The sequence below is a fragment of the Tachyglossus aculeatus genome, unplaced genomic scaffold (genome assembly GCF_015852505.1).
Source record: "Tachyglossus aculeatus isolate mTacAcu1 unplaced genomic scaffold, mTacAcu1.pri scaffold_108_arrow_ctg1, whole genome shotgun sequence".
NCBI classification, from domain to species: Eukaryota; Metazoa; Chordata; class Mammalia; order Monotremata; family Tachyglossidae; genus Tachyglossus; species Tachyglossus aculeatus.
In genome coordinates this window covers 177,059-192,093 of record NW_024044845.1, presented here as the reverse complement: position 1 = coordinate 192,093, position 15,035 = coordinate 177,059, and the positions used below count along the sequence as shown (strand labels likewise).

General features: G+C 47.7%; 1 protein-coding gene and 1 non-coding gene across 2 annotated transcripts; both read right to left on the bottom strand.

Annotated features, from left to right (window-relative positions):
• Positions 1-1,349: 1,349 nt before the first annotated feature.
• LOC119922580 lies at positions 1,350-1,487 on the bottom strand. The gene has a single exon (XR_005448668.1). It is a non-coding gene; the product is annotated as a small nucleolar RNA SNORA7 (small nucleolar RNA).
• A 7,129-nt stretch (positions 1,488-8,616) lies between these two features.
• Positions 8,617-9,671, bottom strand: LOC119922550 (olfactory receptor 14A16-like; the record flags this gene model as incomplete). The annotated part of the gene is made up of 2 exons (XM_038742310.1): positions 9,021-9,671; positions 8,617-8,886 (listed from the first exon to the last, which is right to left on the bottom strand). Coding segments are annotated over exons 1-2 (921 nt in total), but the record flags the coding sequence as incomplete, so codon positions are not given.
• Positions 9,672-15,035: the final 5,364 nt, after the last annotated feature.

Sequence of the window (15,035 nt, the reverse complement as noted above, 5' to 3'; positions counted from 1 at the left end):
CAAGCAAAAACTCCTCACTCTCGGCTTCAAGGCTCTCCATCAACTCGCCCCCTCCCACCTCACCTCCCTTTTCTCCTTCTACAGCCCAGCCTGCACCCTCTGCTCCTCTGCCACTAACGTCCTCACTGTACCTCGTTCTTGCCTGTTCTGCCGTCGACCCCTGGCCCAAATCCTTCCCCTGGCCTGGAATGCCCTCCCTCCGCACATCCGCCAAGCAAGTTCTCTTCCTCCCTTCAAAGCCCTACTGAGAGCTCACCTTCTCCATGAGGCCTTCCCAGACTGAGCCCCCTTTTTCCTCTCCTTCTCCCCATCCCCCCGCCCTACCTCCTTCCCCTCCTCACAGCACCTGTATATATATATATATATATATATATATACAAATATATACTATATATATATATATATACAAATATATATATGTTTGTACAGATTTATTACTCTATTCATTTACCTTGTACATATTTACTATATTATTTATTTTGTTAATGATGTGCCTATAGCTTTAATTCCATTCATTCTGACAATTTTGACACCTGTCTACATGTTTTGTTTTGTTGTCTGTCTCCTTCTAGACTGTGAGCCCGTTGTTGGGTAGGGACCATCTCTATATGTTGCCTACTTGTACCTCCCAAGCGCTTAGTATAGTGCTCTGCAACACACAGCGCTCAATAAACATGATTGATTGAATGAATGAATGACTGAATGAATAATAATAATAACAATGATGGTATCTTTTAAGTGCTTACTATGTGCAAAGCACTGTTCTAAGCGCTGGGGGGATACAAGGTGATCCGATTGTCCCACGTGGGGCTCACAGTCTTAATCTCCACTTTAGAGATGAGGGAACTGAGGCCCAGAGAAGTGAAGTGACTTGTCCAAAGTCACACAGCTGACAATTGGCAGAGCCGGGACTTGAACCCCTGACCTCTGACTCTAAAGCCCGGGCTCTTTCCACTGAGCCACGGGACACACTGCCCAGGGGCCGTGGAGCCTGGGGCTTATTAAAACAATTGCATGCCCCATTGGAGAAGGACAATGGATGAGGGGGCCAAGAGCCCTATGACCAAGAGAGTTAGCCACTTAATTGTCCCCGTGCCAGGGAGGGTCAAACGGTAACTGGGTGTCCACCATGTCTGCCAGGCCCTCTTAGCAATGAACTGGTGAGACTGCCAAGAGGTATGATGTCATCACCAAACACGAAATTCTTGGGAGAGTTCAATCCAACGGAGTTGGCAGATATTTTTCTGCCCTCTGGGTGGTAACAGTCCAGTGGGTAGACTCTGCTTACCATCAGTGCTTAATAAATACGATGGACTGATAGCATCGATGCCCAGAACAGGTGCGTTTTGACTTGTAGCAGATCGCTTTCCACTCGCTAGCCACTGCCCAAGCTAGGAATGGAATGGGTATCCCTCTACTTGACTCTCCCTCCCTTAGCTGAGAATGGTAGAGTCCTGAAAACTCTCCAGGTGTGATCCTGAGAAGGGGCAGGGATATGTACTCATCTATTAATCAAACAATGGTATTTACTGAGCACTTAGGGCTCAGGCTTAATTCCCATTTTACAGATGCGGTATTTCATTCATTCAATCATATTTATTGAGCACTTACTGTGTGCAGAGCACTGTACTAAGCGCTTGGGAAGTACAAGCTGGCAACATATAGAGACGGTCCCTACCCAACAGCGGGCTCACAGTCTAGAAGGGGAAGACAGACAACAAACCAAAACATATAAACCAAATAAAATAAATAGAATAAATATGTAGAAGTAAAATAAATAGAGTAATAAATATGTACAAACATATATACAGGTGGTGTGGGGAAGGGGAGGAGGCAAGGTGGGGCATTGGGGAGGGGGAGTAGGGGGAGAGGAAGGAGTGGGCTCAGTCTGGGAAGGCCTCCTGTAGGAGGTGAGCTCTCAATAGGGCTTTGAAGGGAGGAAGAGAGCTAGCTTGGCGGATGTGCGGAGGGAGGGCATTCCAGGCCAGGGGGAGGACGTGGGCCGGTGGTCGATGGTGGGACAGGAGAGAACGAGGCACGGTGAGGAGGTTAGCGGCAGAGGAGTGGAGGGTGAGGGCTGGGCTGTAGAAGGAGAAAAGGGAAGTGAGGTAGGAGGGGCCGAGGTGATGGAGAGCCTTGAAGCCGAGGGTCAGGAGTTTTTGCCTGATGGCTAGGTTGATTGGCAGCCACTGGAGATTTTTGAGGAGGGGAGTAACATGCCCAGAACGTTTCTGCGCAGATCTGATCTGGGCAGTGGCATGAAGTACAGACTGAAGTGGGGAGAGACAGGAGGATGGGAGATCAGAGAGGAGGCTGATGCAGTAATCCCGTCGGGATAGGATGAGAGATTGAACGAACAGGGTAGTGGTTTGGATGGAGAGGAAAGAGTGGATCTTGGCGATGTTGCGGAGGTGAGACCAGCAGGATTTGGTGACGGATTGGGTGTGAGGGGTGAACGAGAGCGTGGAGTCGAAGATGACACCAAGGTTGTGGGCTTGTGAGACAGGAAGGATGGTAGTGTTGTCAACAGTGATGGGAAAGTCAGGGAGAGGGCAGGGTTTGGGAGGGAAGATAAGGAATTCAGTCTTGGACATGTTGAGTTTTAGATGGCGGGCAGACAGACAGGCACAGAGAAGTAAAGTGCCTTGCCCAACATCGCCCAGCAGCCAAGGGGCAGAGCCAGGATTAGAACCCATATCCGCGAGCTCCTGGTTGGGTAGGGATAGTGTCTGTCTGTTGCCGAATTGTACTTTCCAAGCATTTAGTACAGTGCACATAGTACACATAGTAAGTACTCAATAAATACGATTGAATGAATGAATGAATGAATGAGTAGCAGAGGTCAGGATTAGAACCCAGGTCCCCTTACTACTACCACTACTCTTTGCCTCTCCCTGGGCCCAGGCACACTTTTTCCCTGGAAGATGATGGGAGAGGATTCCCTTCTCCTCCTCCCCTCCAGACCTCCGCCGGCCAAGGTTTGCTCACTGCTTCCCCTGTCCCACCCTGGGCACATACACAGCCACCAACACAACAAATCGGACTGTGGTTCTCAGAGGAAAATGAAACAGACTGAAGTCTGGTTGACTCCAATCAAATCCTTGCCACTAGCTTTAAGGCTTTTGACCGGTGTTCTACTCCGTGTTTCCCTTCCCTCTTCACCAACTTCCCTGCAGCCCCTGGAAACGGATCTTCTCCCTGGGCCTCTCCAAGGACATTCCCTTCTCCAACACATGGCTTAGATCCTTCCTTCTGCCCGAATCTCCTTCTCCCTCAAAACTTGCCCAGATTGATGTTTCTTCTCCCCATGCCCAATCAGCCCAGATGCCACCTCTGCATTTATACATTCACAACTGCTCATAGCTCTTCCCTACGTATAGATTCACATTACTGTGGAAGAAGGTAGTAGGGTGTGCATTCACATCTTCATGCTTATTTCCCCCTAGCTGCAAATTATTTTGGATCAGTCTTGCCCAGCAGACCGGTAAGTCCAAGAGGGAAGGGACTGAATCTCTGACTTCCATTGTGTTCACCTGACATTTCTGTATGGAGGAGTTGATGATAGTGCTGGTGGTCTAGAACCAATCACACCCTCTCATTCCCTTCCTGTCATTTCCCAACAGAAACATTTTCTGACATCCAGGACCCACTTCTGTCTAATGTGACCACAGCATAATGCTGATGCTGTGCTGCATGGCCCTAGCCAGCCGCTCAAACACACACACACACACACACACACACACACACACATGCACACACACACACACACACGCTTCAGCTGACTGTGGTTATGTACACATAAATACACACAGTCACACAAACTCACACCTATTTAGCCACTCATTAATTCATTTAACTATTTGCTAAAGCATCACTTCCCCCAAATCAATATGATACCTGGAAAGTTTCCAGTACTCTACCAGTCTTGGCTACCAGACGGCTGGTTAAGCAGAGGCATACCCGTTCCATTCCCAGCTTGGGCAGTGGATAGCAGATGGAAGGCAATCTGCTGTGATTCAAAACTCACCTGTGCCGGGCAGCAGTGTTGTGGGAGAGAGTCAAGGAGGAGACTCACATTTACTGTAGGGAAGAAGGCAATGGTACACCACTTCTGTATTTTTACCAAAAAAAGCTCTATGGATAAACTACCAGAACATTTGCAGTTGGAGAATGGGGCATTCCTGGAGAGATATGTCCATTCATTTGCTACGGGTCAGAGACGACACAATAGCATAAGAAAAGACAAAGAAGCGTTCAAACGCCTCTCCTCCAAACCCTTCACTGGCACCACGTATCTTTCCATATGAAACAAAAATACCTCACAATTATCTTCAAGGCTTTCTACCATGTGACACTCACTCTGAATTCCCATTTTACAGATGCGGTATCTGATGCACAGAGAAGCAAAGTGACTTGTCTGACATCACACAGCAGACAGGGGGCAGAGACAGGATTATAACATAGGTCCCCAACCTGGCTGTTAGGTAGGGATTGTCCCTATCTGTTGCCAAATTGTACTTTCCAAGCGCTTAGTACAGTGCTGTGCACACAGTAAGCGCTCAATCAATACGACTGAATGAATGAATGAATGGCAGAGTCAGGATAAGAACCCAGGTCCCCTAACTACTACCACTACTATTTGCCTCTCCCTGGGCCCAGGCACACTTTTTCCCTGGACTGTGATGGGAAAAATTCCCTGCTCCTCCTCCCCTCCAGCCCTCTTCCAGCCAATGTTTATTCAGTGCTTCCCCTGCCCGACCTTGGATACACACAAAGCCACCGACACAACAAATCTGATTGTGGTTCTTAGAGGAAAATGAAACAAACTGAAGTCTGGTTGACTCCAATCAACTCCTTACCACTAGCGTCAAGGCTTTTAACCGGTGTTCTCCTCCGTGTTTCTCTTCCCTCTTCACCGACCAGCCCTTGGTCGGTTCCAGCCCTTGGAAATAGATCTTCTCCCATTTTCTCTCCTCCTCCTCCCCTCCCCATTTCCCCATCCCCGCCCCCCCGCCCAATCCCCATCTGCTCCCCACAACACTTGTGTACGTTTGTACATATTTATTACTCTGTATCTTTTATTAATTATGTGCATATTGCTATAATTCTATTTATTCTGGTGGTATTGTCACCTCTCTACTTGTTTTTTGTTGTCTTCCTCCCCTTCCTAGACTGTGAGCCCGTTATTGGGTAGGGACCTTCTCTATATGTTTTCTAGACTGTGAGCCCACTGTTGGGTAGGGACCGTCTCTATATGTTGGCAACTTGTACTTCCCAAGCGCTTAGTACAGTGCTCTGCACACAGTAAGCGCTCAATAAATGCGATTGAATGAATGAATGAATGAATATACGTTGCCAATTTGTACTACCCAAGCGCTTAGTACAGTGCTCTGCATACAGTAAGCGCTCAATAAATATGATTGAATGAATGAATGAATGAAAAAGGACATTCCCTTCTCCAACGCATGGCTCCGATCCTTCTTTCTTCCCGAATCTCCCTCTCCCTTCAGATTTGGCCAGATTGATGTTTCTTTTCCCCATGCCGATTCAGGCCAGGTACCGCCTCTGCATTTACACATTCACAACTGCTCATTGCACTTCCCTACCTATAGATTCATATTACTAAGCACTTATTAAGCTGTGCATGCACCTTTCCATTCTTATTTCCCCCAGCTGTAAATTCTTTTGGATCAGTCAAGCCCAGCAGACCGGTAAGTCCAGGAGGGAAGGGATTGAATCTCTTACCTCCACTGTGTTCACCCAACATTCCTGCATGGAGGAGTTGATGATAGTGCTCTTGGTCTAGAACCAATCACACTTTCTCATTCTCTCCCTGTCATTTCTCACCGGAAACATTTTCTGACATCGAGGACACAGTCCTGTCTGAAATGACCACAGCATAATGCTGACGCTGTGCTGCAGGGCCCCAGCTTGGCATGCTAGCTGGATGGAGGTGGATGAGGAAAGGGAGATGAGTGATGGTTCGGACCACTGCACTGTGAAATACGTACCCTCCCGAAAGCCCACCTGCCCCGCTAGGGATGTAGCCCGGCCCCAAAGTCCGACACTGGCCCCATCTATGAGCATTTCCCCTGAATATCTCCATCTCTTGCATCCCCATCATGGCCTCTCCCTCCCCCTCCAATACCCCCCGGTCAGACTCACTGGGGCAGGGTAGTGCTGGAGGGCTCTGACCTCTGCTGGGTAGAGATGGACCTCTCTCCACTCCAGTTCTTGCTTGCAGCTGGCTATGAAGGAAGGGACAGTATGGCAATCTCATCTCCTCTTTTATCCCCTGTGGGCAAGGAGATGTTCTTCAGAGAGTCCCCCCCCCCCAAAGATAAAACAGCCACTGCTCTGTGGGGAACCCCTGGAGGGTCAACTCGGGTGGGACCTCGTGATCTGGCCGATGCCAAGGTCCTGTAACTGTGAGGTCCCTGAGGTCCTGTAGAGATAAAGACCCAGTCCCTAAAGCTGCAGCAATGGGGCTGCACCCCAGGGTTCGCGTGGAAACAGCATCTGCATCCCAAAATCCCAAATATTTCTAATGTAACTGACAATCTACATCAACTGTGGGTGGTTGAAGCTTCATCTCATATACTACCATAGACAATCAGCTTCTCATTCAACCAGTCAATTGTTCGTTTTCATTTTCTGACACCTTCTGATTTCAAAGCTCGAGAGACCAAGAGATTCCTCTGAATCCATCCTCTGATCCTCCCCCAGGCTGAGTAGGGTGGGGCAGGGGACTGAGGTTTTGAGAATGGGATGATGGCAAGGAGAAAGTCCTGGGTTGAGGACAAATAGGACAGTAATGGCCCCTCCTGTTGTGATGATTTATTAACCTGAGTCCTGGAAACTAGAGTTCTAAACCGCTACCTTGCTGGTTCAATCTCTCATCCTATCTCAACTGGATTACTGCACCAGCCTCCTCTCTGATCTCCCATCCTCCTGTCTCTCCCCACTTCAGTCTATACTTCACTGTGCTACCCACATTATCTCTGTGGCGGCGAGAAGCGGCGTGGCTCAGTGGGAAGAGCACGGGCTTTGGAGTCAGAGGTCATGGGTTCGAATCCCGGCTCCGCCACATGTCTGCTGTGTGACCTTGGGCAAGTCACTTCACTTCTCTGAGCCTCAGTGACCTCATCTTTAAAATGGGGATGAAGACTGTGAGCCCCACGTGGGACAACCTGATCACCTTGTATCCCCCCAGCGCTTAGAACAGTGCTTTGCCCATAGTAAGCGCTTAATAAATACGGTTGAATGAATGAATGAATCTCTGTACAGAAACACTCTGGGCATGTCGCTCCCCACCTCAAAAATCTCCAGTGGTTGTATGTCAACTGATGAATCATGCAAAAACTACTCCTCTCGGCTCCGAGGCTCTCCATCCCCTTGCCCCCTCCTACTTCACCTGCCTTCACTCCTTCTCCAGCCCAGCCCACACCCTCTGCTCCTCTTCCACTAACCTCCTCACTAAGCTTCATTCTCACCTGTCCCACCATCGATCACTGGCCCACGTCCTTCCCCTGGCCTGGAATATCCTCCCTCCACACATCTACCAAACTTGCTCTCCTCCTCCCTTCAAAGCCCTACTGAGAGCTCACCTCCCCCAGGAGGCCTTCCCAGACTGAGCTCCGTTTTTCCTTTCCTCCTCCCCAATCACCCCCACTCTGCCCTACCTCCTTCCCCTACCCAGAGCACTTGTATACACTTGTACAGATGTATTACTCTATTTATTTTACTTGTGCATATTTACTACTCTATTTTGTTAATGATGCACATATATAGCTATTATTCTATTTATTCTGATAGTTGTGACACCTGTCTACATGCTTTATTTCGTTGTCTGTCTCCCCCTTCTAGACTGTGAGCTCGATGTTGGGTAGGGACCGTCTCTACATGTTGCCGACTTGTACTCCCCAAGTACTTAGTACAGTGTTCTGCATACAGTAAGTGCTCAGTAAATATGATTGAATGAATGGAGTTCCATCAGTGAATGTCTCTATCTCTTTTCAAAACACCATTATTTTTTTTTATTATTCGGTGTTAATTTCTGTGTCAAAGTCTGTGCCACGTGATCATAAATAATTCAATTGATCGATGATATTTGTTGAGTGTTTACTGTGTGCATTACATTGTACCAAGTGCTTTGAAGAGTACAATACAATGGAGTTGGAAGATACAATCTGTGCCCACAATGAACTTATAGTCCAAAGGTGAAATTGCAATCCAAACGGATATTTTTCCTGTCCCACAGGGGCTCAGAGTGTAAGGGGAAGTAAGAGCCCAGGACTGGTAAGACGCTAATGCCAGGGCACACAGCAGGCCAATGGACGAGCTAGGATTAGAACTCAGGTCATGTGACACCCATTCACTTGCCACTGAGCCATGAGGCCTCCTAGGTAATGCATCGCCACTCATGACCTAGTCTTATCAGGCAACCTCCCAGACCTTGACAAATCCTGAATATCCCAACTTGTTGTTTGGGCCTCTGGGTCAGTGGTATATATTGTTATGTCTAAGGGCAATTCCTCTTTTAAGTGGGGTAGGGGATTATTGGTACCTAGACACAGACATGTTATCCCAGAATGGATGCTGGGGGAATGTCCCCTTTAGGATCCTGCCCAGGGCAGCCTTCAGGTCCCTGTTCCTCAGGTTGTAGATAAGGGGGTTCACAGTGGAGGGCATCACAGTGTAGAACACGGAAACCAGCGGATCTAGAGCTGAGGGCGAGTCTGAAGGTGGTTTGAGATAGGCAAATGCTCCGGTAAAGAGAAAAATAATGATGACAGTGAGATGGGGCAGGCAGGTGGAGAAGACTTTGGTTCGGCCCTCGGAAGATGGTATCCTCAGCACGGCTGAGAAGATCAAGACGTAGGAGAGGTTCTTTTAGACAGTCTTTTAGACTGTGAGCCCACTGTTGGGTAGTGACTGTCTCTATATGTTGCCAATTTGTACTTCCCAAGCGCTTAGTACAGTGCTCTGCACATAGTAAGCGCTCAATAAATACGATTGATGATGATGATGAGGTTGACATAAGTGAAGCAGACGGCATCCAAGACTAACGCAGCAGCCACACTCACGTCAGTGGCAATGTGGACTTCAGAGCAGGAGATCTTCAGCAGAGGGGGGGCGTCACAGAAGAACTGCTGGACAGCATTGGATCCACAAAAAGTCAAGGAGAAAGTAGAAGCTGAAAACATTACTCCAAGCAGACCCCCACTGAGCCATGATGCTGCTGCCATGCGCATACAGGATGTTTTGTTCATGATGAGCACATAACGCAGGGGGGAGCAGATGGCAGCATAGCGGTCATAAGACATTGCAGTGAGGACACATAGCTCTGAAGCAGCAAACAAGACCACTAGGAAGAGCTGGGAGACACAACCCAGAAAGGAGATGGAGCTGTCACCGGTCAAGGAGTTGGCAATGGATTTGGGTACCGTGATAGAAATGTAGCAGAGGTCTATGAAGGACAAGTTCTGGAGAAAGAAGTACATGGGGGTGTGGAGTCGCTGGTCGAGGGTGGTGACAGCAACGATGAGGAGATTCCCCAGAAGGGCCATTAGGTAGACAAGGAGGAACAGAGTGGCATGGAGCAGCTGCAGCTCCCGGTTGTCAGAGAACCCCTGGAGGAGGAATTCGGCCACCGTGGAGATGTTGCTCATTTTTGGGAGATGATGCTGACTCCCTGGAAAGGAAGAGGGGAACTTCGATTTAGAATCATTGGCATTCCCTCCAGACTGTACGTTCCTTTTGGGAAGGTAACACCTCTACAAATGATGTCATATTGTACTCTTTCAAGCACTTAGTATAGTGCTCTACACACTGTAAGTGATCAGTAATTATATTTGATTCCCATTTTAATAAATAAAGCAGTTGTATTCATTGATCGCCTATAGAGGTCAATAATACTGATACATGTAGCGTTATGAATACATCAATCAATAGCTCAATGGTATTTACTGAATACTCACTGTGTGCAGAGCACTGTACTAAGTGCTTGGGAGACTTCAATCCAACGGAGTTGGCAGATACTTTCCTGCCCACCAGGAGATAACAGTCTAGTTGGTAGACTCTGCACACCGTAAACACTTGATAAATACGATGGATTGATAGCATCAATGAAGTAATAAACACTAATTCCTTTCAGAGTTTGCCAGCACTTAGAAGTACTTCACACATAGTGAGCACTAAACAAATACCATCATCATTATTATTAAATCAATCTGTTGTATTTATTTGTCACCTGTAGTGGTCATAGTATTATGATGTGCAATGGTCTGGCACGTCTTGACTTATGCTGTCGATTCACCTCCGACCCATAGCGACTCCATGGACGCATCTCTTCCAGAGTGCCCCACCTCAATCTACAAGCATTATGGTACTGTATCCATAGAGTTGTCTTGGTAAAAATAGAGAAGTGGTTTACTGTTGCCTTCTTCCACCCAGTAAACCTGAGTCTCCACCCTCGACTCTCTGCGCTGACACTGCTGCCCAGAACAGGTGCGTTTTGACTTGGAGCAGATTGCCTTCCACTCACTAGCCACTGCCCAAGCTAGGAATGGGATGGGTATCCCTCTGGTTGACTCTCCTTCCCTTGGCTGAGACTGGTAGGGTACTGCAAACTCTTCAGGTGTGATCTTGAGAAGGGATAGGGGTATTTACCCATCAATTAATCAACAATGGTATTTACTGAGCGCTTAGGGCTCAGTCCTAATTCCCATTTTACAGATGTGGTATTTAAGGCACAGGGAAGCAAATTGCCTTGCCCAACATCACCCAGCCGACTAGGGGTAGAGCCACGATTAGAACCCAGGTCCCCGAGCTCGCTGTTAGGTAGGGATTGTCTCTGTCTGTTGCTGAATTGTATTTTCCAAGTGCTTAGTACAGTTCTCCACACAAGATAAGCGCTCAATAATAATAATAATAATAATAATGGCATTTACTAAGTGCTTACTGTGTGCTGAGCACTGTTCTAAGTGCTGGGGAGGATACAAGGTGATCAGGTTGTCCCTCGGGGGCTCACAGTCTTAATCCCCATTTTACAGATGAGGGAACTGAGGCACAGAGAAGTTAAGTGACTTGACCAAAGTCACACAGCTGACAGTTGGCAGAGCCGGGGTTTGAACCCATGACCTCTGACTCCAAAGCCCGGGCTCTTTCCATTGAGCCACGCTGCTTCTACTATAAAAACGATTGAATGAATGAATGAATTAATAGCACAGGCAGGATTAGAACCAAAATCCCGTTACTACTACCACTACTACTACTACTATTACTGCTACCACTACTATTTGCCTCTTCCTTGGCCCAGACACACTTTTTCCCTGGACTGTGATGGGAAAAGATTCCCTTCTCCTCCTCCCCTCCAGCCCTCTTCCAGCCAAGGTTTGCTCACTGCCTCCCCTGCCCCACCTTGGATACACAAACAGCTGCCGACACAACAAATCTGATTGTGGTTCTCAGAGGAAAATGATACAGACTAAAGTCTGGTTGACTCCAATCAATTCCTTGCCACTAGCTTCAAGGCTTTTGACCGGTGTTCTCCGTGTTTCCCTTCCTTCTTCACCGACTACCCTCCAGCCCTTGGAAATAGACCTTCTCCCTTTTCCTCTCCTCCTCCTCCCCTCCCGAACTCCCCATCCCAAGCCGCTCAAACCCCGCCCCTTCCCCACAGCCCTTGTGTATGTTTGTACATGTTTATTACCTGTATCTTTTATTAATGATTTGTATATTGCTATAATTCTATTTATTCTGATGGTATTGTCACATCTCTGCTTGTTTTGTTTGGTTGTCTTACTCCCCTTCCTAGACTGTGAGTCTGCTATTGGGTAGGGACCTTCTCTATATGTTGCCAATTTGTACTCCCAAGTGCTTAGTACAGTGCTCTGCATACAGTAAGCGCTCAATAAATATGATTGAATGAATGAATGAATGAAAAAGGACATTCCCTTCTCCAACACATGGCTCCGATCCTTCTTTCTTCCCGAATCTCCCTCTCCCTTCAGATTTGGCCAGATTGAAGTTTCTTTTCCCCATGCCGATTCAAGCCAGATACCGCCTCTGCATTTACACATTCACAGCTGCTCATTGCACTTCCCTACCTATAGATTCACATTACTAAGCACTTTTTAAGCTGTGCATGCACCTTTCCATTCTTATTTCCCCCTAGCTGTAAATTCTTTTGGATCAGTCAAGCCCAGCAGACCGATAGGTCCAGGAGGGAAGGGAATGAATCTCTTACCTCCACTGTGTTCACCCAACATTCCTGCATGGAGGAGTTGATGATAGTGCTCTTGGTCTAGAACCAATCACACTCTCTCATTCCCTCCCTGTCACTTTTCATCAGAAACATTTTCTGACATCAAGGACCCAATCCTGTATGAAGTGACCACAGCATAATGCTGACGCTGTGCTGCAGGGCCCCAGCTTGGCATGCTAGCTGGATGGAGGTGGATGAGGAAAGGGAGATGAGTGATGGTTCGGGCCACTGCACTGTCAGATATGTACCCTCCTGAAAGCCCACCTGCCCCGCTAGGGATGTAGCCCGGCCCCAAAGTCCGACACTGGCCCCATCTATGAGCATTTCCCCTGAATGGCCCCATCTCTTGCATCCCCATCATGGCCTCTCCCTCCTCCTCCAACACCCCCCGGTCAGACTCACTGGGGCAGGGTAGTGCTGGAGGGCTCTGACCTCTGCTGGGTAGCGATGGACCTCTCTCCACTCCAGTCCCTGGGTGCAGCTGGCTATGAAGGAAGGGACAGCCTGGCAATCTCAGCTCCTCTTCTATCCCCTGTGGGCAAGGAGATGTTCTTCAGAGAGTCCCCCCTCCCCAAAGATAAAACAGCCACTGCTCTGTGGGGAACCCCTGGAGGGTCAACTCAGGTGGGACTTCGTGATCTGGCTGATGCCAAAATCCTCTGCCTGTGAGGTCCCTGAGGTTCTATAGAGATGAAGGCCCAGTCCCTAAAGCTGCAGCCATGGTGCTGCACTCCAGAGTTTCCATGGAAACAACAGCATCTGCATCCCAATATCCCAACTGTTTCTAATGTTCTGACAATCTACCACAACTGTGGGTGTTTTCAGCTTCACCTCATATACAACCTTAATCAATCAGCTTCTCATTCAATCAGTCAATTGAACAATTTGATTTTCTGACACCTTCTGATTGCAAAGCTGGACAGAAGAAGACATTCCTCTAAATCCATCCTATGATTCTCCTCCAGGCTGAGTAGGGTGGGGCAGAGGACTGGGGCTTTGAGAAGGGGTGATGGGAAGCAGAAATTCCTGGCTTGAGGAAGAACAGGATGGAAATGGCTCCTCCTGTTGTGATGATTTACGAAGCTGCATTCTGGAAACCAAAGTTCCAAACCACTACCTTGCTGGTTCAATCTCTCATCCTATCCCGACTGGATTACTGCACCAGCCTCCTCTCTGATCTCCCATCCTCCTGTCTCTTCCCCGGTTAAATCCACACTTCACTCTGCTGCCTGGATTATTTTTGTACAGAAACGTTCTTGGAAGGTTACTCCCCACTCAAAAATCTCCATTGGTTGCCTGTCAACCTACAAATCACGCAAACACTCCTCCTCTTGGTTTCAAGGCTCTCCATCACCTCGCCCCCTCCTATCACACTTCCCTTCTCTCCTTCTCCAGGCCAGCCTGCGCCCTCCACTCCTCTGCCGCTAACTTCCTCACTGTGCCTCGTTCTCGCCTGTCCCGCCGTCGACCCCCGGCCCACGTCCTCCCCCTGGCCTGGAATCAATCAATCAATCAAATCGTATTGATTGAGCGCTTACTGTGTGCAGAGCACTGTACTAAGCGCTTGGGAAGTCCAAGTTGACAACATATAGAGACGGTCCCTACCCAACAGCGGGCTCACAGTCTAGAAGGGGGAGACAGACAACAAGACAAAACATATTAACAAAATAAAATAAATAGAATAGATATGTAATAAATAGAATAGATATGTAATAAATAGAATCGATATGTAATAGAATAGATATTCTAGGCATTCCAGGCCAGATGTAGGACACGGGCCAGACGCTGACGGTGGGACAGGCGAGAACGAGGCCCATTGAGGAGATTAGTGGCAAAGGAGTGGACGGTGCAGGCTGGGCTGCTGCACGTATTCATCCATACTTGAAGGCATATCAAAATTAACGACCAGTTTCACGTTGACCAAGTCAAGTCCTCGTCCTAGAATTCCAGTGCTCACCACGACTTCATACTCTCCTTGAAACAAGCCCTGCAATATACTTGTTCTTTCCACTTGGGACTTATCTCAATGTATGGATCTGCTATGCAATCCCGTGATTTTACTCACTGCATCACTCAGAAGATCCGCGCCTAATTTGCAGTCCACAAAGACCAACACTGGAGGCTTAAAGAACTTTTTGTCATTTAAGATCTCAAATCCTCCACACACCCGCCAAGCTAGCTCTCTTCCTCCCTTCAAAGCCCTACTGAGAGCTCACCTCCTTCAGGGGGACTTTCCAGACTGAGCCCCCTTTTCCCTCTCCTCCTCTCCATCCCCCCGGCCCTACCTCCTTCCCCTCTCCACAGTACCTGTATATATGTTTGTACAGATTTATCATTCTATTTACTTTACTTCTACATATTTACTACACTATCTTGTTAATGATGTGCATATATAGCTATTATTCTATTTATTCTGATAGTTTTGACACCTGTCTACATGTTTTGTTTTGTTGTCTGTCTCCCCCTTCTAGACTTCGAGCCCATTGTTGGGTAAGGACCATCTCTATATGTTGCTGACTTGTACTCCCCAAGTGCTTAGTCCAGTGCTCTGCACACAGTAAGCGCTCAGTAAATATGATTGAATGAATGAATAGAATTCCATCAGTGAACGTCTCTGTCTCTTTCCAAACACCATTAGTATTTTTTTTTATTATTCGGTGTTAACAATTTCTGTGTCAGAGTCTGTGCCACGTGATGATAAATAATTCAATCGATAGATAGCATTTGTTGAGTGTTTACTGTGTGCATTACATTGTACTAAGCGCTT